The sequence below is a fragment of the Leguminivora glycinivorella genome, chromosome 25 (assembly GCF_023078275.1).
Source record: "Leguminivora glycinivorella isolate SPB_JAAS2020 chromosome 25, LegGlyc_1.1, whole genome shotgun sequence".
NCBI lineage: Eukaryota > Metazoa > Arthropoda > Insecta > Lepidoptera > Tortricidae > Leguminivora > Leguminivora glycinivorella.
In genome coordinates, this window is record NC_062995.1 from 5,847,589 (window position 1) to 5,874,753 (window position 27,165).

At 40.2% G+C, this 27,165-nt stretch overlaps 2 protein-coding genes across 2 annotated transcripts in view; one reads left to right on the forward strand and one right to left on the reverse strand.

The window, feature by feature from the left end:
- The window catches only part of LOC125239110 (intersectin-2-like), a 54,635-nt gene that overhangs the window by 15,932 nt on the left and 11,538 nt on the right, over positions 1-27,165 (reverse strand). The window contains exons 9-17 of the mRNA XM_048146603.1: positions 26,523-26,640; positions 24,513-24,623; positions 21,179-21,243; positions 20,402-20,584; positions 18,952-19,063; positions 11,852-11,929; positions 10,689-10,887; positions 8,714-8,794; positions 7,570-7,688 (exon numbers count right to left, since the gene is read on the reverse strand). Coding sequence (XP_048002560.1) covers positions 7,570-7,688; positions 8,714-8,794; positions 10,689-10,887; positions 11,852-11,929; positions 18,952-19,063; positions 20,402-20,584; positions 21,179-21,243; positions 24,513-24,623; positions 26,523-26,640 — 1,066 coding nt within the window. The remainder of the gene's footprint in view (positions 1-7,569; positions 7,689-8,713; positions 8,795-10,688; positions 10,888-11,851; positions 11,930-18,951; positions 19,064-20,401; positions 20,585-21,178; positions 21,244-24,512; positions 24,624-26,522; positions 26,641-27,165) is intronic.
- On the forward strand, positions 2,487-4,449 carry LOC125239109. Its single transcript, XM_048146602.1, has 2 exons — positions 2,487-3,690; positions 3,962-4,449. Exons 1-2 carry the CDS (start codon positions 2,992-2,994, stop codon positions 3,995-3,997), a joined length of 735 nt encoding a protein of 244 aa, XP_048002559.1. The 5' UTR covers positions 2,487-2,991; the 3' UTR covers positions 3,998-4,449.

The window sequence follows — 27,165 nt, forward strand, 5'->3', positions numbered from 1 at the left end:
TGTCAGCAGTGCACGCAAAATCGCGGCAAGACGGCAACCGCGAAGTATCATCAAGTTATTTATGACATTATATTAGATTTTTATGGTGTCACATTTATAAAAACGACATTTATCGATTACCAATGAGTTAATGAATCGTACTAAAGAGTTTCTAGTTTATTGTAAGTCTTAATTTTGTGACAGTAATAATTCAAAAGTCATGTTCGCGGTACCGAACACTGCCATCATCACAGTGAAATAGTAGGTTTGTTGCATGTTCGGTGTGGCGAACACCGCCAGCTACGCAGTGTATGAGTTCCAGGCTTGCATGTTCGGTATGACGAACATTGCCAACTAATCGGTGGACCTTATATCAAAATATTTTATTCGCAAATGAGCACAAAAGTAAATTACATTAATCTTACATCTACATACATAAAATTAATAGCCAACTCTAACCTAATTACGAACATCCCGATGCAAAAGTACCTATCCGTGCTCTTGCCGCGTTACCGTGTTGAACCGCGATGGATCACCTTTGCATCAGGAAGGTCCTACAGCGAGGATTCAGACCCCTCTTCTTCATGTCTTCCCACTTCCTCAAAAATACTTTGGCCTCCATACACCAGAACCCGCGCTGTGAGGCATCCATGCCCGAGGTTCGCTTCAAAAGTGTAGTTAGGCGTGCACTTTTTGCCCTCGGTGTCAATAAGTCCAATGAGCCTGATGGTATACCAGCTATTGTGCTGAAAACGTGCGCTCCGGAACTAACCCCGGTTTCAACGCGCCTTTTTTCGCATTCATACTGCTCAGGTATTAAATGCCCGTCATCCTGAAAGACTGCTTGAGTCCATCCAACCGCAAAGAAGGGTAATCGCACAAGCCCTGCACACTATCGGCCCATTGAGGCCAAATGAGAGAACCTCTCTTCTCTCCAAGGTGATGAAGTAAGTGGTTAATAACCAGCTCTTAGCGTACCTGAAGAGCACCAGCTTATAGTGACCGGCAATACGGCTTACGCCATGGTCGTGGCGCTGGGGATCTTCTGGTATACTTGAGTCATAGTTGGGCCACCGCCATTGAGAACAAGGGAGAGGCTCTGGCAGTTAGCCTAGATATCGCTGCCTAAGGTTTTTGATAGAGTTTAGCATAAGACGTATTTCCCAAGCTCCCCTCGTACGTCCCAGAAGGGTGCGTCCCATGTGGGTCGCCAGCTTTCTACCTGGGCGAAGCATTTCTGTTTTCATCGACGATCAATGCTTAGAAATCCAGCCCATTAACAGAGGTGTACCCCAAAGATCTATCCTATCACCGACCCTGTTCATCCTTCATATCAATGATATGCTAGTAACTAGCAATATCTATTGCTATGCGGATGACAGCACAGGTGATAGCCAGCACACAGGTCGTGCAAATGCCTATCGTGAGCAGGTTTTGGAATGCAGAATGCAACTTGTGTCTCAAATGGATGCTTCTCTTAAGCAGGTATCCGAGTGGAGTAAACATAATCTCGTCGAGTTGAACCCCAGTAAGAAGTTTTGCACATTTTCCGCATTTAAAACCCCATTTGAAATAACATAGCGACTAGATTCCAGGACATTCCCCTTACCGTCTCCAAGAGTACCAGGATATTCGGTGTCAACATTACAAAGGAGGTCTAGTTTCGGGGTCACAAGGTAATCAAAGGGCACACAAAGTGTAAACAATACATTTATGTTTATTTTCTACGAATAAATTTGTATGTTTCTTACAAATTATATAGCAAATTATTTGGCACTTTTTATTCTTGATTAGCTGGCAGTGTTCGCCACACCGAACATAATTTTCCTGAAAAACTGAAAGATTAAGATTTTTTTCATTATTTTTTCGGGGCATCTTATGACCCACAAAAATAGTATTCAACAAAAAAATACGACATTTTTAATGTCTCTATGTCTGCCAAATTAAGGGTTAAGAACTTTATTTCTCAAAGAAGATATATACAACTTCACTTAAATGAGAATTAACTTATGAAATAAAACTATGGAAACGGATTAAATCGCGTATAATGGCGACCGAAGACAATATTATGAGAATTAACTTACTTATAGATTAGCATGCATAACATATTAGTACCTGGGTGACATTATATCACGTCTTTAGATAAAAAACAGATCGAACGCTTTAGAGAAATCGGTATAAATTGCATCTATGCTATGACCATCGTCCATTGCAGTAAAAATTTCGTCAGTGAAGGTTAGCAAGTTACTGTCAACAGATCGACCCCTATAAAAACCATGCTGATTTGGAATAATAACGCGTCGTACAACGCCAAATAATTGATCAGTAACGATTTTTTCGAGCAACTTACCAATAATGCATAATTTAGAAATTGGGCGATAATTAACAACATCACTACTAACGGAACCCTTTGGAATAGGGGTGACCCAAGCTCGTTTCCATATATTTGGCATTATGCCTTCTATAACTGACTTAGTGTATAGTATAGTGACTGGCGCCACTGTGCCCTTGTTTACATTGCGCTCTGTGTTTTTAAGTGATTAAAAATGTTTACCAAGAGAAAAAAGTGTTAATAAAGCAAAAGTGTGAACAATAAAGTGACTATAAATCGTATGAATAATAAGACATCACTAAACTATTGACAATAAAAGGTGAAAACTACAAAAATCCGTCCGGAACTAACGATCACCTACGTACCCACCCTACATAAAAAGTGATTGACTATATGTGCAAAAGTGACAATTAAGAAGAAAAATTTAAATAATATTGGTTCGTGACAATTATCAAAGTGATTTAAATAAGTGAAATCCAATAAATGACTTAAAACTGCATTTATAATATAAATCTAACGACATTATTGATAACAGCGCCATCTAGCGATTAGTGTAGGAACAATTACAAGAACCACCAAAGTAAAGTATAAGGAACTTTCTACCTGTTCGATCGCTGATCAATAACAAATTAGTCTTCAATTATCTCAATAGAGGGCGCAGATATCAAAGTCAAAGCAAAATGAGTGGACTAGAAAAACTGTTAACAGATATGAGAGCTGAGATGCACGAAAAATTTGCAAACATAGAAAATTCCATAGCCAAATCCGAAGAAAAAATTACGGCCAATATCATCAAAATTATGGATGAAAAATACAATAGTTTACGCGGAGAAGTGAACTCTCTGCACACCATAACAGAAGAACAAGAAAAGAGAATAAACGAAATCGAGAAGAAATCAGTACAAAAAAACCTGGTATTTTTCGGCATAAAGGAAGGTGAAAAATCATATCTGGAATTGGAAGAAAAAGTTTGCAAAATTATGAGAGAAAAAATGAAATTAGATATATCTGCGTCACAAATAGAGTCTATTAGAAGAATCGGTATTAAAGGGAACAAAACTAGACCAGTATCCGTTACCTTCACAACCCTAGGCACAAAAATAAAAATTTTAAAGAATAAACAAATGTTAGAAGGGTCGGGCGTATATATTAAACATGAATATCCGGCAAAAATATTAAAAATCAGGGAAGAATTAAAATCGCAACAAAAGATTGAAAAAGAAAAAGGAAATGAGGCTTTTATTCGCTACGACAAGCTTATAATAACAAATAGTAAGAAAAAAACCAGTAACAAAAGAGCACCGTCATCATCTCCGCAGCAATTACGTGACGACAGCACTGAAACAAGGGAGCCAGTCAAGACGACGAAAAAACACAAGGTCAACAATCTCATAACGGAATACATGAAACCTTCTGAAAGTACGAGCGAAGCGTCGGATGGCAGTATGATGGCATGACATAAAGAGGCCCCCTCCCCACAAAAAACAACCAAGCACAATAATATAGAAAACTCTATCCAACCTCCCAATACGGCTGGTCACCGCGGGAGCGTCAGACCATCACCCTCCACTCCAAAAATAAATGAATTGAATAAAAATCACAAAACTGAAAAACTTTACATCGCAACACTGAACGTGAGATCTCTACTAGGAACAGGCCGCCAGGAAGAACTCGAGCACGCTTTAAAAAGTATAAATTGGCACATACTAGGACTCTCAGAAATAAGAATGAAAGGGACGAATTTGCAGGAACATAGAGACTATATGCTACTATATACAGGGCGAAAAAGCGGTAGGAACGGTGTGGGATTTATGATAAAAAACGATATGAAACAATACATCGTTGATTTTAAACCCATATCCGACAGAGTAGCAAGATTAGACCTCGTGATAAGAAACACCCAACTCAGCATTATTCAAGTATACGCCCCTACAAAAAAAGCTCCCGAAGACCATCTAGAGACATTTTATAACGACATTCGCCACGCAATGACAGATACTTACGCAAACATGCTCATCATGGGAGATTTTAATGCGAAGATTGGAATGCCCACCCCTGAGGAGAGCGCTATTTCAGGGCCATGGGGATACGGTACCAGGAACTGTCGCGGTAAAACCCTAGTGGACTTCTGCCTAGAGCATGAATTATACATAATGAACACTCATTTTAAAAAAAAATCCAAAACTTCGTTGGACATGGAAGTCGCCTGACGGAAAAACTCATAACGAGATCGACTTCATTATAGCTCGAAAAAATAATATGAAAACTATACAAAATATAGAAGTTATAAATACCACTCACCCGACGGATCATAGATTACTTAGAGCAACATGTTATTTATTGAAATCGGATAAAAAATCTAGAATAGCGTATAAAGGTAAAATGAAGGAATATAATCCACTAGAAAGAGAGTCCTTAAAAAACATATTTCAACTAGAATGCCCCGAATCACTTTCATACGCCGATATCCAGGAAAGTTACACAAAAATTAAAAATATGATTAAAAACTGCACTCTAAAACTACCACAAGAAACTGCTCCAAAGTATATGAACTCTATTATTACAGAAAAAATACAAATACTAATAAATGAGAGAACAACATTAAAAAATCAAAAATCAAAATCGGCACAAGAAAAAAAGAAGCTTAAGCAGTTATACTCAAAAATCCGCAATAAACTGAAACAAAACAGACTTTGCCATCGAATGAAAATTATAGAGGAGGAACTTTCAAAAAGAGGATCCGCTAAACGAGGAAGCAGACGCTTAAATGACCATAAACTGTGGATCCCCTCACTTAACGATGACACAGGACAAAAACAGACAAACCGTAATAGCATAATTAAAATAGCAACTACATTTTACAAGACTCTTTACTCTGAAAACAAAGACTCTACTCTTAGAGACACACAAAGAACATCGTCAAATATAGCGCCGCTATTAGAAAGCGAAATATCTAATGCTATAAACGCATTAAAAAATATGAAAAGTCCTGGCGAAGATAACATAACCAACGACATACTAAAGGCAATAGGAGAGCCCTTAACCCCTCACCTGACTGCTCTATTCAACGAAATAATTAAACAAGAAAAAATACCTGAAGAATGGGAAACGTCGACTATTACTTTAATATTTAAAAAAGGAGATCCGTGTCAAGTTAGCAATTACCGGCCTATAAGTCTGCTCCAATCAACTTACAAGCTATTTACCACCGTAATATTAAACCGAATACGGAAAACTCTAGATTTCGAACAACCTGTTGAACAAGCGGGCTTTAGACGCAACTTCTCGACAATTGACCACATTTTTACTCTACAACAAATAATAGAGAAGTATAGCGAATACAACAAGCGACTCTACATAGCTTTCGTGGACTACACGAAAGCTTTTGACACTATCTCGCATGAACAGCTATGGATCGCTCTTGAAGAACAAGGTATCGACATTAAATATATAAACATTCTGTCAGAAATATACAGCAAGGGAAAATCTCTGATTAAACTAGAAAAGAAAGGAGAGTACTTCGAAATTAAACGAGGCGTGAGACAAGGAGATCCGGTCTCACCGAACCTATTTACGGCTCTCCTAGAGTCCATATTCCGAAGACTAGACTGGCAAAACTGTGGTATTCCTGTAAATGGCGAACGACTTAATCACCTACGTTTCGCAGACGATATTGTCTTGATGGCAGAGAACCACGACGAGATACTATACATGCTGAAAACTCTACAACATGAAAGTATAAAATGTGGTTTGGAAATGAACCCGGAAAAGACATGTCTTATGAGTAACAGAGACGATAAACCTACAACAATATTATCATCCAAGCATATAGAATATGTCAAGGAATACTTGTACCTGGGACAAAACATAAATGCCAAAGATCGCGATCCAATCCAAGAAGTCGAGAGACGTATTAAAAAAGCCTGGCAGGCGTACTGGTCGTACAAACACATTTTTAAATCTAAATTGGACATAACCTTAAAGAAAAAAGTTATGGATTCCGTAGTGACGCCTACCTTACTATATGGATGCCAAACATGGCCTATAACTAAAGAGCTAGTGCACAAACTCATAGTGTTTCAAAGATCAGCCGAAAGAAGTATGCTAAATCTCAAGTTAATTGATAGAGTACGCAGCACAGATATCCGACGCCGCACTAAGATAATAGACGCAGCGGAAATGGCTTGCAGATTAAAATGGCGATGGGCTGGACACACGGCTCGCACGAGTGACGGGCGCTGGAGCGAGAAAATTCTGCACTGGTACCCGCGCGGCTTCACACGGCACGCGCACCGCCCGCGGGGGCGCTGGCGAGACGACATCGTCGCCGAGGCGGGCATCACCTGGACGAGAGTGGCCGCCGACAGGGACGAGTGGCACAGGAGGGAGGAGGCCTATGTCCGAAAATGGACAGTCCAGTAGATATAAGAAAATAATTTTATTATATAAATTTAGTAATATTTGAAGATAAAACAATAATCGTAACGCATGTATAAATAAATAACTAATTAATTACATATAAATATATTATAAATAAATACATTAAAATAGAAAAGAAACGCAATGAATGATATAATTCCATTATACAAATACACAGGTTCTATTATCTAATTGTTAATTAATGTAATGTTAGTTAATGTAATGTTAGTTAAGGATATTTAAATAATATAAATAATCTTAATCAAATAATTTATAATATGCATGGAATGTAATCGTCATTTAATGTGATCTATTGGAAATAAAAGGCTTAATTATTATTATTAATTATTATTATAGTGACGGGAGTAGCAAGAGTAAAACAACACGACTTTATAAGAAGCGGATGAATGCCATCGGGCCCAGCACCTTTATGGACATTAACAGTTTTTAAATATTGTAAGACTATATTGTAATTAATATCTATTGTACTGAAATCGATAACGCAATCCGACACTGGGCTATTTGTTATTTCATCCAAGTCTACGTTACTGGGATGCTCAAAAACAGATTGGAAATGCAAATTAAAGAAGTTACATATTTGCTCGCCGTCAGAACTAGTAATGCCTTTATAGTGCATTGTTTGAGGTGGTCTATTTTTAGAGAATATCGACTTTACGTAAGACCAGAAAAGTTTAGATACAACCATGTCAAAATGACAAGCAGTAAGAGATTTCTTACAATCTGATTTATAAAGTCACTATGACAAAGTTCTACAGTGGCCTAGGGTTCCAATTGGTTGACTGTACAAGTGTACATTGTCTCTTGTACTGATTACGTACCAGATCTCCGCACTGTAGACTGAGCTCGTCAACCGTGCGAGCCGTGAACTCGTACACGCAGCGCCAGCGAGGGGCCGATGATGACGATGAAGTGATGGTCGATGACACAGTCTCCGTAGCTGTTGACAAATCATTTCTAACATTTAAACCATAGAGGAATACGTAAGGGAAGAGTTTTAACTCCATACGTCAGTAAATTCAAGTTATTTGTACTAACATCTAGCGTCATCCACGCGTAAATCACGTATATTTTTAGGGTTCCGTAGTCAACTAGTAACCCTTATAGTTTCGCCATGTCTGTCTGTCCGTCCGTCCGTCCGTCCGTCCGTCCGTCCGTCCGCGGATAATCTCAGTAACCGTTAGCACTAGAAAGCTGAAATTTGGTACCAACATGTATATCAATCACGCCAACAAAGTACAAAAATAAAAAATGGAAAAAAATGTTTTATTAGGGTACCCCCCCTACATGCAAAGTGGGGGCTGATATTTTTTTTCATTCCAACCCCAACGTGTGATATATTGTTGGATAGGTATTAAAAAATGAATAAGGGTTTACTAAGATCGTTTTTTGATAATATTAATATTTTCGGATATAATCGCTCCTAAAGGAAAAAAAAGTGCGTCCCCCCACTCTAACTTTTGAACCATATGTTTAAAAAATATGAAAAAAATCACAAAAGTAGAACTTTATAAATACTTTCTAGGAAAATTGTTTTGAACTTGATAGGTTCTTTAGTTTTTGAGAAAAATACGGAAAACTACGGAACCCTGCACTGAGCGTGGCCCGACACGCTCTTGGCCGGTTTTTTAGATGTACTTTGACACTTAGGGACTCTATAAATCTCCAACATCTCTTATTAATCATAATAAATTTGTATAATTTATCGCAATTACTTTCCATAGAGTACCTAGTCTGTTAATATTTTTTGATGAATACTTTTGCATGTTAATTATAAGATGTAATGTTTTGAAAAGAAGTGGCCCGCCGAGTTTATTGCCGGTCCCATAGTGGAACTGAGGGGGCACTGAAATCTTCTCGAGGCTGAGGCGTAGGGTTAGAGCCGGCGTAGCTTTATTTGACGTTCATATGCGCATTGTAATATGCCTACTTGGAAATCAATATTTCATTTCATTTCATAATTACCTGTAGCGGCGGGCGCATCGCCCCAAGCGGTCTCTGCGGCTGGCTCACCCCACGCATCGTCCGAAGTGCCCCAGTCCGCGTCTGCAAACAAATAGGAACGATTATAATGTGGAAACTAAACCCACAGTATAATAAAGAGTATTATCGTACAGTAAGGCCACTCCCTCTCCCCTCTGAAAGCGCCGCCCACCCCCTCTCGGTTACCGCCTGTCAAAAACGCGAACAGTCGACCTGTCATATCTCACTCATACAAGCATGGTACGCGTTCACCTACACGAGCTTAGAATGTGTGCTAGGAACGCGCCTCTTTCATATATTTGATCGCCAGTGTCCGAAATGTGCCCACAGGACGACGAAGACCTTCCTAATTTTCTCAAGGATGAAACTTTGGGGTAATATAGAGTTCGTATCGAAGTTTAATATCTGCATATTACCTAGTTCGGCTCGTCGGCCATTTCTTTACTATAAGGCATGCGCGGATCCAGGGGGGGGGGGGCTTTACCTCGTGACCCCCCCCCCCTGGGCACGAAGCTGGATCCGCACTTGGTATAAGGCAAGTATTCTTGTCGTTTCTCCTCATACAGCTGTCAAGACTTTCTGACACTTGTCTCCGAACTCTGTCAATTTCACTGACACCGATACTTGTGTCAAGTATTCAAGATAATTGGCGTCCTTGCAGTGTGATGCTAATAAGCGACTTAAAAAACCAAAAACAACGATTTTTATAAAAAAAGTGATATTGCGAGAAATTGTGGGCTAAAAAGTACCAGGCAACCATGAACACCTAAGAGTCTCACCAGTAGTTCCCCAGGCGCTCTCAGCGGGCGCTGTGGTCTTCCTCTCCAAGTATTCTTGCCGTTTCTCCTCATACAATTGCCAGACTTTCTGACACTTCACACTTGTCACTGAGCTCTGTCAATCTCAATGACACTGACAGTTGTGTTTGTCAAGTATTCAAGAGAAATTGCTAAAACTTGCTGTATTATGCTACTAACGCGTTTTAAAAACCAAAACAACGATGTTTTTATAAAAAAAAGTGATTTTGCGAGAAATTGCTAGCTAGAAAAGTACCAGGCAACCATGAACACCTAAGAGTCTCACCAGTAGTTCCCCAGGCGCTCTCAGCGGGCGCTGTGGTCTTCCTCTCCAAGTATTCCTGCCGTTTCTCCTCGTACAGTTGCCAGACTTTCTGACACTTGTCAGCGAGCGCTGACACAGTTGTGTCTTGTCAAGTATTTAAGAGAAATTGCGAAAACTTGCTGTATTATGCTATTAAAGCGTTTTAAAAACCAAAACAACGATGTTTTTATAAAAAAAGTGATATTGCGAGAAATTTCGAGCTAGCAAAGTACCAGGCAACCATGAACACCGAAGAGTCTCACCAGTAGTTCCCCAGGCGCTCTCAGCGGGCGCTGTGGTCTTCCTCTCCAAGTATTCCTGCCGTTTCTCCTCGTACAGTTGCCAGACTTTCTGACGCTTGTCACCAAGCTCTGTCAATCTCGCTGACACCAACAGTTGTGTCTTGTCAAGTACTTAAGAGAACTCGCGAAAACTTGCCGTATTATGCTACTAACGCGTTTTAAAAACCAAAACAACGATGTTTTTATAAAAAAAGATTTTGCGAGAAATTGCTAGCTAAAAAAGTACCAGGCAACCATGAACACCTAAGAGTCTCACCAGTAGTTCCCCAGGCGCTCTCAGCGGGCGCTGTGGTCTTCCTCTTCAAGTATTCCTGCCGTTTCTCCTCATACAGCTGCCAGACTTTCTGACGCTTGTCACCAAGCTCTGTCAATCTCGCTGACACCAACAGTTGTGTCTTGTCAAGTACTTAAGAGAACTCGCGAAAACTTGCTGTATTATGCTACTAACGCGTTTTAAAAACCAAAACAACGATGTTTTTATAAAAAAAAGTGATTTTGCGAGAAATTGCTAGCTAGAAAAGTACCAGGCAACCATGAACACCTAAGAGTCTCACCAGTAGTTCCCCAGGCGCTCTCAGCGGGCGCTGTGGTCTTCCTCTCCAAGTATTCCTGCCGTTTCTCCTCATACAGCTGCCAGACTTTCTGACATTTGTCACCGAGCTCTGACACTCTCGCTGTCAACTCTGACAGTTGGGTCTGGTTGGTGTCAAGGTCGGTTTTCTTGCTTTCGACGATCGCTTTCGCTGCTTCGACCTGGATGAAAAGTTAAGAGGGTTATACACTTTCGCAACGAAGAACCCGTCTGGCGGGCACTCGTGAACTTTGCTCAGATGCCAAAATACCCGCTGGGCGGGTTCTCCCTATACTATTGGGCGGTTATAATTATAATTACGACCGGTTTTGGACGTAGTGCGACATTTTTAACCCCCGACGCAAAAACGACGGGGTGTTATAAGTTTGACATGTCTGTCTGTGTCTGTGGCATCGTAGCTCCCAAACGGATGGACCGGTTTAGATTTAGTTATTTTTTGTCTGAAAGCTAAGTTAGTCGGGAGTAGTGATGTGCAAGTTGCGGAAAATTTCCAAAAAAATCTTAAATTTCATTAAAAACTCACGAAAGTTTCACGAAAAATAAAGGGAATTTAAATTTATGAAATGGAAAATTTCCATCCATACAATTGTCCATACAAAGAATGGAAAGTTTCCGAAGTTTTCCTATGTGAAAATTTCAGAAATTTGGAAAGTTTCCGTCGGCACATCAGTAGTCGGGAGTGTTCTTAGCCATGTTTCATGAAAATCTGTCCATTACATAGGGGTTTTTATTTCGAAATTTTAATTTCGTGGTTAGGTTATTTGTCTGGTTATGAATGTGTATACTTATATATGTATGTTAAACAAAGCTCAATAGACATTTGTTCTTTAGTAGTGGCAGTTTTTTGTATGTTAGTACTAGCTTTCGCCCGCGGCTTTTCTTACATTAGAAAGAGACAAAAAGTAGCCTATGTCACTTTCCATCGCTTCAACTATCTCCACTTAAAAAATCACGTCGATTCGTAGCTCCGTTTTGCCGTGAAAGACGGACAAGCAAACAGGCACACACACTTTCCCATTTATAATATTAGTATGGATGTATTATACCGTAGTACCAGCTATGTTTAGTTTGTTGTTAGGTAGATCTAGGTAAGGTAATCTTATTTACAGATTTTTATACACATACCTTATCTCGAAGCTGTTTGAGTGTGACCTCCATCATGCTAAGTTTCCCGTCCTCACCAGCGCCCTCTGAAGCCTTTGCCTGGAAACAAAACCACTTGTTCACTTCTTATGCTCATAAAATGTGAGCGTGTTTAGTAAAATGTCCCACTTTGTCGGTTACCATTAAGGCGGGATTTACTGGTATCTTTATATGAATAAATTGACAAAGCGGCTTTATAGCAATCGACAAAGTGGGACGTTTTCCCGTGCACACTCACAAATTTACTTTGAAGTAGTGTATAAGCGACTTAAGTTATGAATATCTGGTTCACCCTGTTGTGGCATAATTTTTTTATGAATAATTCTATTGTGCATAATCTATTTAGTCATAATTGGCTTTGTGCATAAACTGCTATGGCATAGTCAAGTTTAGCATAATCTGTTTAGGCAGATTGTGATTTGTCCGAATATTCTTTGTACATAAATTTGGTGCTCCGAATCATTTTTACGCATAAATTTTATGTGCATAAACTTAGTGTTCCGATTTAATGTTTTGCCGAATTTATTTTGGCATAACATCAGTATAGGTCGAATTATACATTCTTTTGTATATAATTAAAAAAATGGTTACTACCAGTATTACAACATTATTGGAGCAATAACGATCTAATTAAAAAATAAACGTTTAAAATTATAAACGTTATTGTTTTATTTTTGTTTCACTTTTACCTAGCAGTGCGTTTTTGTTGTGGTCGCAGTTGTAACCTAACCTAACCCACTTTTTCCTAGCGGTAATTTTCTGTTGTGGTCGCAGTTCTAACCTAACCTAACCCACTTTTCCCTAGTGGTGCTTTTCTGTTGTGGTCGCAGTTCTAACCTAACCTAACCCATTTTTCCCTAGCGGTGCTTTTCTGTTGAGGTCGCAGTTCTAAACCTAACCTAACCAATTTTTCCCTAGCGGTGCGTGTTTGTTGTGGTCGCAGTTTTAACCTAACCTAACCCACTTTTCCCTAGCGGTGCTTTTCTGTAATAGTCGCAGCTCTAACCTAACCTAACCCACTTTTCTGGAGTAGTGAGTATCTGTAGAGTTCGCAATTCTAACCTAGTGTAACCATTTTTTCCTAAAAGCGCATTTCTGCTTAACGAAAAATGTATGCGAAATAAGTTTCGGATAATGGGATGTATGCCAAAAATATTTATGCTCATCCAATTTCTTCCTAATGACACTCTGCCTCAATAATAGTAGGCCAATATATTTTCGGACAAAATAATATTCGAAATATCGTGAATTATACCAAACAATGTTTATGCTACATTAACATTCGGCAAAAATCGATTATGCCAAATCTGTTATGACAAAAGCGTTTCGGACAAATAAAGTTATGCCACATAGAGGGAACCCATGAATATCTATCATAGAGGAATAAGTAAGGGAAGAGTTGGAATTCCATACATCAGTAAACGCGAGTTATTTGTATAGGCATAGTTATAGTGACATCTAGGGACAATCACGCGTCAAATAGCGTGAATTATCAGTACCACTACTCGATACTAGGTGTCAATAGTGTCTCGTCTGCCAAAAACTTAAGAACAGTTTACAACTTATATTACAAGCAGAAGAAATTGAAAACAGAATATTGATTAATACTATTGTAATATTAGCTAAATAACGGTGAGAATTAGACTCTTCGTTTTCACGGTAGCTATCCATTTAGTTCTTTGATCCAATTTCCAGTGTGCTCTAAGAAACGCATAGAACGTGCAACGACTATTTATGCCATTATTTTTACAATTAACAACAAAACTGTGGTAAAAGACAAGATGCTCGGTCAAACACTGATTTATTCAGGTACCCACACATGAGAATATCAAATACTAAGAACTACCTGCAGATATGTTAATAATAAATCTACTACATCTTTCCCCTCGTAGCAATGTTTTGTTTGAAAGAAAAGATAAACATAAGTGCCTATACCAGTACACAACTTTATGGATCTAAAATTTTACTTATTCACTTAACCAATACTTACTACATTTATTCTTTTTTTTTTTTTTTTTTTACAAAAATACATTTTACTTAACGTTTGACCCTTCCTTGCACAAGCAACATGATATGAATATTATATTTGTTGAAATTTGAACTTTAATAGCGACCAATACAGTTGAGTATCATTTGCAGTGAAGGGTCAACTCATTGACGTAAAAACTTATTGCTATTTATAACTACTTTTTTTTTTACATACGTTCAAAGTAGGTCAGGAAATACAAAATAAGCGATAATGGCCCTTATGGCTATGCATAAACGGTATTAATATTAGCTTTGGAATCTTGTTATCAGTTCTCCCAGGTGGATAATTTAATGTTAATATCATAAGGACTTATGTATTGTACAGCTACATGATTGTAGTATTTTAATGACCTATACACACGGCTTAAGATGTTATGATAAGACTTAATTAATACTAAATTAAATTGTGAGACATCTCATCTCAGCTGTTAGTAGTGTAGTAAACAACAACACTTAAAAATACGTACCTAAAACTAATAAATAGAAAAGTTTAATTTTAAACTGTTTACAGTGAAAATGACATCTTTTTTTTTTTTTTAGTTTTTATACTAAGTAGGTATATCAATGTATTTAATCAATTTCTGGCATTGCAGACAGTAGTTTCCGAGCCTTGCTTCTAGTTGTAGGGCCAGGGGCCACCCCAGTATGCTTAGTACTGCATGCATCGGACGGGATACTTACTGAGAGCTGTGCCGGTTGTGGAGCTGCAGCTACTTCGGACGCACCCTGCGCCGGCGCCGTTGCCGGAGCGAGGACCGCGTCAGCTGTCGTGTCGCGGGTGCTCGTGCTCGGCTGGGGCACGTCACCGCCAACAACGCCTTGCACGTTGTCGGTGGGAGTGCGAGGTTTCTGTCGGTGAATGATGTGGCGACGATTACGCCGGTATTCGCGCCCAAGACGATCACGTAATATATAAGATCTGGGCTCTGGAGCCTTACTTACCACTTTCATAAACTCACGTTTTTGACCGTCGGCTACCACTACAACATCTTCATTTTGTAATGGAGGGAGATCTCGAGCTGATTGATCGTATTGATTTTTCTGTTTTAATTGTTTATTTAAAACCGCCTGATGAGTTTGCGAATATTTTGTTTTCGATGAATCCTTTTGGTACATTGGCAAACGTGTGCGAACTTTTCTCCCCATTAAAATTTTAGATGGTGAATCTATCCCATCCCTAGGTGTAGTTCTAAAATTTAACAGGCCTACATGATAGTCTTGACCCGATAATATACATTTTTGTATAATTTTTTTAACTGTACGTATTGCCCGTTCGCTTTTGCCATTCGACTGCGAGTACATAGGAGACGACGTGGTGTGCTTTATATCCCACATTTCAACAAATTTCCTAAATTCTCTCGACGCGTACGCCGGCCCATTGTCCGTTATCAATTCTATAGGACTGCCGTGTCTTGCGAATTGTTCTGTCATAGCCGCGATTACACAATTACTATTTATTGACTTTAACTGGTTTACCTCTATATAATTCGAGAAATAATCGACTATTATCAAATAGTACTTTTTATTAAGCTCAAAAATATCAGAACCTAATTTATACCACGGTTCGTTGGGTATATCGTGTGGTAGGTAGCGTTCCGGCGGCGGCCGCGGGGCCAGCAGCGCGCACGACGCGCACGCGCGCACCGCGTCCTCGACGGCGCGCGACATGCCCGGCCAGAACATGACGTCACGCGCACGTCGCTTGCAGCGGTCGATACCTAAATGTCCCTCGTGTATGCGGTTAACCATTTCTTGCCGCAAAGAGTCTGGAATGTAAACCTTATCATTTTTTATAAGTATACCTCCCTCGTATTGCATACACTCTCTATATGGCCAAAAAATTCGCAGGTCATTATCCACGTCATATTTATTTTTAGGCCATCCGCTCCTAATGTACTGTATCAGTTTCTTACTTACGCTGTCTCTTGCTATATGCTCCCTTAACATGTTCATTTTTTTGTCACTGAACTGTACGTGGTTTAAGACAAAACATACCTGCGCCTCCATCTCCTCGGCCATCCGCTCATGCATCAGTTCAGATAATGCTGCCCGCGAGAGTGTATCTGCTATATACATATATTTGCCTGGAGTATACATTACCTGGAAACTGTAGTTTTGCAAACGTAGTCTCATACGTTGAAGCCGCGCTGGTACTGCCGATAAAGGCTTCTTGAAAATCGCCTCGAGCGGTTTGTGATCAGTTTGGATGGTCACATCCTGCCTCCCAAATATATACTGATGGAACCGTTCACATGCAAATACGATCGCCAGCATCTCCTTCTCAATTTGGGCGTATCGCGTCTGCGTGTCGGTGAGTGTGCGAGATGCGAACTCCACCGGGCGTCCATTTTGCAGGACCACAGCCCCCAGCGCCACGGCACTAGCGTCTACTGAAACCAGGAGGGGCTCGCGTTCGCTGTACAGTGCTAGAACAGGAGCTTCCGAAATTTTTTGTTTTAGTAATTTGACCGCTTTCGAGTGCTGTTCATTCCAAGTCCAAGTTACATCTTTTTTTAATAAGTCTCTCAATATTTTTACAGATTCCGAGTAGTTAGGTATAAACTTAGAAAGATAGTTCACCATACCTAAAAATCGTTCTAATGCTTTTCTGTCATGCGGATCAGGCATGTCCACTATAGCTTTTATCTTCTCTTCATCCGGTCTCATTCCCCGTCTGTCAAACACATGTCCTAAATATTTTATTTCAGTAACCGCGAATTTACATTTATCCTTATTAAATCGAATACCAATGTCCTTTGCCCTCTGTAACAATTTTTGTAGCCTGCGATCATGCTCTTCTTTAGTTGATCCCCAGACTATTATGTCATCAATAAACGAGTCCGTTCCTTCCAAGTCGTCTAAATGTTGTCTTACCTGCGCGTGGAACATCTCTGGTGCACAGCTGATTCCATAGGGGAGCCTTAAAAATTGGTACCTACCAAATGGCGTATTGAACGTGCAAAGGTCAGCACTGGCGTCGCTAAGCTTGAGCATCCAGAACCCGCAACGCGCATCAAGCACGCTAAAGTAGCGCGCGCCATGCAAGCGGGCTGCCAGCTCGCTCACCGTCGGCAGCGCAAAGTGTGCGCGCCGCACCGCCCTGTTCAAGTGCAACGGGTCCAAGCATACCCGGATATCCCCGTTTTTCTTTGCCGCCACCACTATAGCATTGACCCATGGTGTAGGATGACTTACTTTTCGTACAACACCTAATTTTTCCATTCTAGTTATTTCAACACGCAATTTATCTTTCATACCTAATGGTATTCTACGTACAGGGCAAATTACCGGTGGTACATTCGGATCCACTATTATTTCATGGGTTCCCGGTAATTTCCCTAATCCTTTAAACAGGTCCTCATACCCATTCACGTTCAAAACATCTACAGTATCTATGCGTTTAATTAGTCCTAATTTGACACAACTTTTTAAGCCTAAAATATTCTGAACGTGCAAGGATGTGACAACAAATTTTATTTTATATTTACTTTGCCTCAAATCAAAACACAATTCACACTCCCCGATTATAGGCACCCTAGTATTCGTGAATGAAAAGACTCGCTTACGGTATGGACCCAAATCCTCAATTTTCAAACCCATAGCTATATAATCAAATTCACTTATTACATTTAATACGGCCCCGCAATCTAATTTAAAATTGATCGGCTTACCATTGAAATATAGCGGTTCAATCCATTCCGAAACGTCGTCTTTATCATTCAATTCCAACTTATCTTTCAAGGAACGAACATATAACACGTTCACATAAAGGTCATCATCCTCCGATGTTTCGTCGTAGTCATCCTCAGCGACCGACACGTAGTCCACACGATCACTTTTAGCCCGCTTAGGGCAAACTCTAGCGTAATGTCCGCGCGCATCACACACATAGCACAACACATTTGCCGCCGGACAATTAGCCGCCTGGTCGCAGAACGAGCCTCCGCAGCGCTGGCATCGCTGGCCGCGCGCGCCCGCGCCCGCGCCCGGCCGGCCGCCGCCGCGCCCGCCGCGCCGGCCGCGCCCGCGGCGCCCGCGCGCCCCGCGATAGCGCCCGACCGCGTCCACCTGGATCGCCGACGACGTCGAAGCCTGCGCCCGCTCAATCTGCCGACCCTCTTCTGTAGACATTTCGTGTGCTTCACATATCTGTATCGCTTTAGCGAGTGTCAGGCCTTCGGCCCTGAGTAGCCTATCTCTCACTACGTTACTAGAAATACCACAGACCACTCGATCTCGTATCAGCCCGTCCTCCAAAGTATCAAACTCGCATACTTGACTGAGTACTCTTAGCGCCGTAACATACTGATTGATAGTTTCACCCGCATTCTGGGCGCGTGTAAAAAACTTAAATCGCGCCATCGTAATGTTGACCTTTGTACCGAAATGATCGTCGAACTTCCGCTTAACACAATCGATGTCCTCGGCACTTTCACCCTTTTGATACGTGAACGTTGAAAATATTTCATATCCTTCCGACCCGATGAGGTTGACCAGCAGGCTCGCTTGCACATCCTTCGTCTCCTTGCTCACACCAGATGCTTTTAGAAACACTTCAAATTGTTTCCACCATTTTTTCCATGCCTCGGCGCGCGCCGCCGCGCAGCCCTCGACATTTAATTCCGGCGGAGGACGAGCGTGCTCCATTTTACACACCACTAACACACTGGCCCACGGTAATTTCACTAATTTTAATGTTTAACACGTAATAATCACGACAATTACACTTTAAAATTAATTTACCGCTGTCACCATGTGGTAAAAGACAAGATGCTCGGTCAAACACTGATTTATTCAGGTACCCACACATGAGAATATCAAATACTAAGAACTACCTGCAGATATGTTAATAATAAATCTACTACAAAAACAACATTGGTGGCCCATTTCAAACATTACACATTGTATTATATTTTATGAGTTTTGATAGATGACAACCACAATCAGTGTCGATTTTGACCACCGCAAGCACTGCGATCGCTTTGCTTACCCCCTCCATGCACTTCGCACGAAGCCAATAATACTCGATCCTCTTTGATAGCAGTAATGAATACCTTGGCATCAAGTTCAGCCTTCTCCTTGTTAAGAGCAATCTGCTTTGCGTTCAGCTCTTTCACTTTTGCTTTGAGCTGCTGCATTTCAGCCATGCTAGAGTCGCGATCAGACCTGCAAAAAAAATGGAGGAATTAAGCCTCCTGGCCCCGCAGCCAAATGGCATTTCTGTGACGCGAAACGCCGCAGAAATTTAGTCTAACTCTATATCCAATAAATAAATAAAATAAATAGATGTTAATAGGACATTCTTACACAGATTGACTGAGGCCCACGGTAAGCTCAAGAAGGCTTGTGTTGTGGGTACTCAGAACGATCTACTATAAAACCGACCAATCAGAGCGCTAGCTTCGTTCCGACGCCATGACAGTTTACAATTTGACGGGTTCGCTTCGTTAGATTATAATCTAACGTAAAAATAATCCGTCAAATTGTGAACTGTACGTTACGGTTCACAATATTTTGTTAGTTCATAATCTCGCTAGTGAAATTATAAACTAACGGTTTTTACAATTTTACGGTGACATATATAATATATAAATACTTATATACATATAACATCCATGACCCAGGAACAAATATCTGTGCTCATCACACAAATAAATGCCCATACCGGGATTTGAACCCGGGACCGCGGCGTAGCAGGCAGGGTCACTACCGACTGCGCCAGACCGGTCGTCAATACGCAAGAGATAGCGTTTGTCCATTCGGCTACGCACAGTGAAGTCCTTAAGATCAGAGCTTAGCTCCTGGATTCTTGACTTCCTTCATCCCATCTGCGAATCTTCTTGACCAAGTAACCAACTTTGATGATAACATGCCCAGCTCTTTAGATAGAGCCTGGCTCTTGACACGCCTCATAAAGAACAATAAGATAACGGAAATAACTAAGTGTATAAAGCATTTACTATAATTTATAACGATACGATTTATGACAAGTGCTATCTCTGTCACTGTTAACTATGTGCAAGGGAATATAGAGATAGAGGCTGGCTCTTGACTAGTGATGAGCAAGTTGTGGAAACTTTCCAAACAATCTTAAATTTCTTGAAAAATTCTCGAAACTTTCACGACAAATAAGGGGAATTTAAATTTCTGAAATGGAAAGTTTCCATCCATACAATTGCCCATACAAAGTATGGAAAGTTTTCGAAGTTTTCCTATGTTAAAATTTTAGAATTTTGGAAAGTTTCTCTTGGCATATCAGTACTCTTGACACACCTCATATAGTACAATAAGATACGGCGATAACTAAGCGCACAAAACACTTACTATAATTTATAACGCACGAGCTAGTGCTATCTTTGTCAATCTTAACTATGCAAGGGTGTGTAGAGCCAGGCTCTTGGATACTTAACTCACCTCATGACATCTATAGTACTTCTTTCGAGCCTTTCTGGCCAGCTTTGAGCAACGAATACTGCGCATAGAGCCCAGCTCTTGGATTCTTACCTCATCCCATCGATAGTGCATTTGGCAGCGGCCACGGCCGTCCTACTGCTGCGGATTTCTTTAGCCAAGTTGCCGGCCTTGGTAGCGACGGTGCTCAGCTCTGCAGATAGAGCCTGGCTCTTGGCTTTGAGGCTCAGGACTTTAGTCTGCTCTTCGGTGCGGAGAGCTTCCAGCTCTCGAGTTCTGAAAAAGTAGATAATTATTCATCCATACTAATATTATAAATGGTAAAGTGTGTTTGTTTGTTTGTTCGTCTTGACAAAACGGAGCGACGAAACGACGAGATTTTTAAAGTGGAGATAGTTGAAGGGATGGAGAGTGACATAGGATACTTTTTGTCTCTTTCTAACCCCCCACTTCCCAAAAATGGTGGGGGGGGGGATGTTTCCGCAATTTTTGAATTTAACTCGAGCGAAGTCGAAACCACCGCAGGCAAAAGCTAGTATGATATTAGTATTGCCACAGTATAATAAAGAGTATTATCGTACAGTATGACCACTCCCGCTCCCCGCTAAAAGTGCCGCCCACCCCCTCTCGGTTACCTCACAGTTACCGCCTGTCAAAAACGCGAACAGACCTGTCATATCTCACTCAAACAAGGATGGTCCGCGTTCACCTACACGAGCTTAAAATGTGTGCTAGGAACGCGCTTCTTTCATATTTTTGATCGCCAGTGTCCGAGGTGTGGTATTGCTATTGATATTCATGTGTTTGTTGTTGTACAATTATTTGAAGTATATCGGCATACTGTAGGCAGGTATGAGTGCTTGAAATTACCTCTTTTTCTCCCACTCTAACTGGCATTGCCTCTCCATCTCCTTTCTTGCAGCCTCGCGTTTTTCCTGCAACCAAAAAAATGATTGTTTCATTTGACAGTACATGCCACTTATGTCATGAGCAGGGCCCGTAACTTTCATGCCGATGACATCAGTTTGACGTCACCACAGAACTTTATTTATATAGAAGAAACAAGTTCATCTATTTGTATAGGGGCCGATCGTGTCAAATTTTGTACTGAAGTTGTTTCTTGCCTGTAATTTTAAATATGTCTCAGGCTCTTGATTGTTCATAATTTTTGTGTTGTTGCAATTGAATATCACGTAACGAGGCATTTTTTATGTTTTGGTTAACTTCAACTTACAAAAATTGACGCCCGAAAGCTGCAAGCTGCGAGTAAAGACGGACAACTCAGTGGATTTCACTGAGTTCATTTGACACGCTAAGTAGATACGTTTGCTTGATCTATGGTATATATGACATCTGTGGACGTCACGCTGCATATAGGATGATTCAAATAATTTTATTGTAATAATTAATCATTATTCATTAATCAATTACATCATGTACAAATTACTACAAAAGTAAGCTATTCATACGTGGAATAATTAATACCTACTTGATACGTGAAACGAAAAGGAAACAATATGTTTTGTTTTTATAATTTATTGAAATATGGTAACAAAACTATTTAATAAAATGTATATTATAAATAAATTAAAAAAAAAAATTGTGTTAAATTGCGGGTTAAATTGTGGCGTAGACGAGAGGCTGGCAACCTGTCACTGCAATGTCATAGTTTCGTTTTCTTTCAACCCCTTATTTGCCAAGAGTGGTACTGAAGCTTTAGTAGTTTCATGTGTTCTGCCTACCCCTTTATGGGATACAGGCGTGATTGTATGTATGTATGTATATTATAAAAAATAAACAAATAATTTAATGTACTTTTCACGTATCAAGTAGGTATTAATTTATTTCACGTATGAATAGATTACTTTTGAAGTCATGATTAAAATGATTGATGAATAATGATCCATACAATGGGAAAGTGTGTGTGTCTGTTTGTTTGTCCGTCCTTCACGGCAAAACGAAGGGACAAATTGTCGTGATTTTTTAAGAGGAGATAGTTGAAGGGACGGAGAGTGGCATAGGCTACTTTTGGTCTCTTTCTAACGCGAGCGAAGCCGCAGGCAAAAGCTATTTAATTAATAAATAAAACTCTTGAATCATCCTATAAGAGTCTGGAGTCTGAGTACCCACAACACAAGCCTTCTTGAGCTTACCGTGGGCCTCAGTCAATCTGTGTAAAAAAAAATGTCCTATAATAATATTTATATTTATTTATATTTAATATACTTTTTAAAACTACTTGTCCCCACAAAAGTTAAAAACATGTGTAAAAACGACTACCGAAAACTATTTAAAATATGTAAAATACTCCCGATTAGTTTTTTTTTTTTTAATACTACGTCGGTGGCAAACAAGTATACGGCCCGCCTGATGTAAAGCGGTCACCGTAACCTATGGACGCCTGCAACTCAAACAGTGTCACATGCGCGTTGCCACCCCATTAGAAACTTGTACATTCCCTTTTGCTGTGTTAAGTACACAGTAAAAAGGAGTGTACAAGTTCCAAGGAGGGTTCGGGTTGCCGACGACCCAAAGGACAATAGACGGAACAATTTAGTTCCGTAAGTCCTCCCGTCATCAGCACACCGCACCCTCGTTGAGCTCTGGCAGCCTTACTCACCGACAGGAACACAACACTATGAGTAGGGTCTAGTGCTATTTGGCTGCGGTCTTTTGTAAGGCGGAGGTACTACCCCAGTTGGGCTCTGCTCTAGATTCGAGCGAGACGATATCCGCTGTGCTGTGCCCTACCACACAAAGCGGAATATCATTCAGTTTAAAACACAAGTACCTATTAGCCATCAACAACCATGACAGTCAGGAGCACGACCTGTGTGGGGCTCCACACGCATATGGCACCAGATCGGTGTCCACGGGTAAATATGAAGTGCCTAGAGTTCGGAACAACTATTACGGTGACAGAACTCTAAAAAAGCGTTTACCATACACTCTCAATAGTCTACCTGTGGACATCCGTCTCGAACCAAACAAGCATAAATTTAAGAGAAAATTAAAAATGTATTTATTAAATAGCCTGCCATAGTAACTTGTTCAGTCCTAACTTTAAATTTATTTAGATATTACTTCCTGTAACTATTTTTAATAAGATACTCTTATCCTGCAGTCAAACTGTTAAACAGTTTTGCAGGGCCTGTGATAAATTGTAATATTTGTCGACTGTATAATAATTCAATAATAATAATACTGCGTCGTATCAGTCATTGCACTCACTTGACAATGACACTGTCCCCACCAAAAGCGAAGAACCGATGACCTATCGCCGATGAAAACGAACAAGAGTCGCTGCCGTGTACTTATAAATAAAAGAGAGGGCGAGCGATTTATCATCGTATGTTAGTTTGGGCAGGGGCGGCTCACTCCGCGATTCTATCGCCGCGCTACAAGTACATGCTGGCGGCCGCGAGTTCGCGGCCTAATCAGGGGTGACGCGCGTTCTCACGGAACGCACGTTCTCATTTTCTATTGTTACTTTATGTCGCGATTTATTTTTTAAGGTTCATATGCGACGTCCGCGTGTGGAATGGCTAATAATGCTTAGTTAAATAAACGTCATGAATAAAATAGGACAATTTTACACAGATCTACTATTGCTTAAGTCCCACGGAAAAGTTCAGTAAGGCTTGTGATGTTGGGACATAAACAAAAATATATAAATACTGTATATAGAATAGACCTAGAAAGTACCCAAGACTTGAATATAATAGTATAACATTTTGTTTGAGTATTACTTCGATTTAAACCATAGGCAACCCTATCGTCCGACGCTGCGCACGTGCGGCTCGTTTCTTTGTTAGAATTTTGTAGGCATTTAAAAAGGCGGCATTTCTTGAACATCAAAGCAGTGGGCCTTCTGTACTTGTACTATTATATATTCTGTGGTTTGGGTCAAAACGTAGAAGCTAAATTTGACCCACTTCCCGGTTTCCGATTTAGCTGAACTTTTGCACACATATGTAAATCACGTGACAATGCAATATTATGGTATCATGGAGCTGCTCTGATGATGGAGCAGAAAGGTGGTCATAGGAACTCTGTTATGAACTGTCGTATCCCCATCGAGTAAGGGGTTATTAGAAACGTGTCGAAGAGCAGTAGATGACTGTTGAAAGAAAGGTACAGTCGGCGATAAAACCTTGTGCCAAAAATGATTTTTTTAGAAAAAACTTATTATCAAATGACGCACCTGTTCCTCCTTCTGTTTCCTCATGAGTTCCTCCTGTTCCTTCTTCTGTGCCTCCAGTCTTATCTTTTCTTTCTTTTCTGCTTCTTCCCTTTCTTTGCGCTCACGCTCAGCCTAAAAAACGAAAGATTATAAAATAACCACAAAAGTTTAAATTTTGAAAAAGTTCCGACATAGTGGACCGATTTCCCACCATCAAAAAACACTCCCGACTAATTCAGCTTTCAAATGAAAAATAAATAAATCTAAATAGGTTTATCCGTTCGGGAGCTACGATGCCACAGACAGACACACACCCACAGACAGACAGAAACGTCAAACTTATAACACCCCGTCGTTTTTGCGTCGGGGGTTAATGAAATAAATTACGCTTAGAAATTTGTTTACTGTTGATGAAAATAAGTTCGAAAATCATAGTAAAATCTAGTTCGCGAACCAAAGAACCAAATAAAACTATTTATAAAAAAAATTATTGCAAAAAGGCCAGGTCAAAAGTACTCGAAAGAGACGAGCATGTATGAGCAACGTTATGAAAGTGCGTGCGTGAAGCACAGCAAAAGGGAATGTACAAGTTTCTAATGGGGTGGCAACGCGCATGTGACACTGTTTGAGTTGCATGCGTCCATAGGTTACGGTGACCGCTTTACATCAGGCGGGCCGTATGCTTGTTTGCCACCGACGTAGTATAAAAAAAAAGCTATAGAAGTTTTTCAGGATCGTAGCAAATGGAAATCCGTGATATTTGCCTACAATACATAAATTATCTAATAGTACTCACCTCTGCTTCCTGTTAAGCATGAAAAAGAAACGTTAGTGTGAAATTTCACTAATAATAGGTATATTTTTTAGATAGAAGTAGGGTTGCCCCCCTCACCGTTGCGAATTACGTTTATCGAAAGCAAATGAAATTTTGGTCATTTTATTATAATAAAAACTATAAAACATTCTGTCTACGATTCATTCAATAAGTGTACCTTTTCTTTAATATTGGCGTCCTTCATAAAACTGATTGCTAGTGAATTTGGTTAGGTACCTAATTAATATGGTTACCTTATTTTTCCAACTGCTCGTTTCTACACTCTAACTTGAGGTATCCTCGCTCTATATTTTCCCTGCAATATTATTCGTAAGACCGGTTGCTGGTTACATTAGTTACCTTATCTTCTCCAACTGCTCAAATCTGCACTCTAACTCGCGCTATCTACGCGCCATATTTTGACTGCGGTGTTCCTAGTATGACTGGTGACATTGGTGACCGATTAATTATGGTTACCTTTTTTTTCTCTAACTGTTCACGCCTTATAAGTCCGCCTGACCTCGCGACACGTTTTCTACGATGTTTCCGTTAAGACTGGTTACTAGTAACATTGGTTACCTATTGATTATGGTTACCATTTCTTTCTCCAACTGTTCGCGTCTTCGCTCTAACTCCGCCTGACCACGCGCCATATTTTCCCTGCTACTTTCTTCATAAGAATGGTTACTAGTGACATTGGCTACCTATTGATTATGGTTACCTTTTCTTTCTCCAACTGTTCGCGCCTTCGCTCTAACTCCGCCTGACTACGCGCCATATTTTCCCTGCTACGTTCTTCATAAGAATGGTTACTAGTGACATTGGTTACCTATTGATTATGGTTACCTTTTCTTGCTCCAACTGTTCGCGTCTTCGCTCTAACTCCGCCTGACCACGCGCCATATTTTCCCTGCGACGTTCCTTGTATGAATGGTTACTAGTGACATTGGTTACCTATTGATTATGGTTACCTTTTCTTCAACTGCTCGCGTCTTCGCTCTAACTCCGCCTGACTACGCGCCATATTTTCCCTGCTACTTTCTTCATAAGAATGGTTACTAGTGACATTGGTTACCTATTGATTATGGTTACCTTTTCCTTCTCCAACTGTTCGCGTCTTCGCTCTAACTCCGCCTGACGACGCGCCATGTTTTCCCTGCGACGTTCTTCATAAGAATGGTTACTAGTGACATTGGTTACCTATTAATTATGGTTACCTTTTCTTTCTCCAACTGTTCGCGTCTTCGCTCTAACTCTGCCTGACCTCGCGCCATATTTTCTCGGCGGCGTTCTTCGTAAGACTGGTTACTAGTAATACTGGTTACGGACTGACGTCTGTAAATAAAATCAAAAAGATAGTTTAGCAGGATAATATTAGGTATTATGTTACCTTTTTTTAGGGTTCCGTAGTCAACTAGGAACCCTTATAGTTTCGCCATGTCTGTCCGTCTGTCCGTCCGCGGATAATCTCAGTGACCGTTAGCACTAGAAAGCTAATTTGGTACCAAAATATACCTCTATATTATTAATCACGCCGACAAAGTGCAAAAATAAAAAGTAAAAAAAAATATATTAGGGTAAACACGTAAAGTGGGGAGTGATTTTTCTTCCTTCCAATCCTAACGTATATTATATAATTTTGGATAGGTATTTAAAAATGAATAGGGGTTTTAGAAAATGATTTAATGATATTGTCAAAATCACTAATGAAAAAAAATGTGTCCCCCCTCTAACTTTTGAACCATAAGTTCAAAAAATATGAAAAAAAAATCACAAAACGTATAGTAGGGGGAAATTAGCTAAAATTACGGCATAATTAATGGAAGGTTTTTTTTAATTGAAATATGTACGTTATAGACT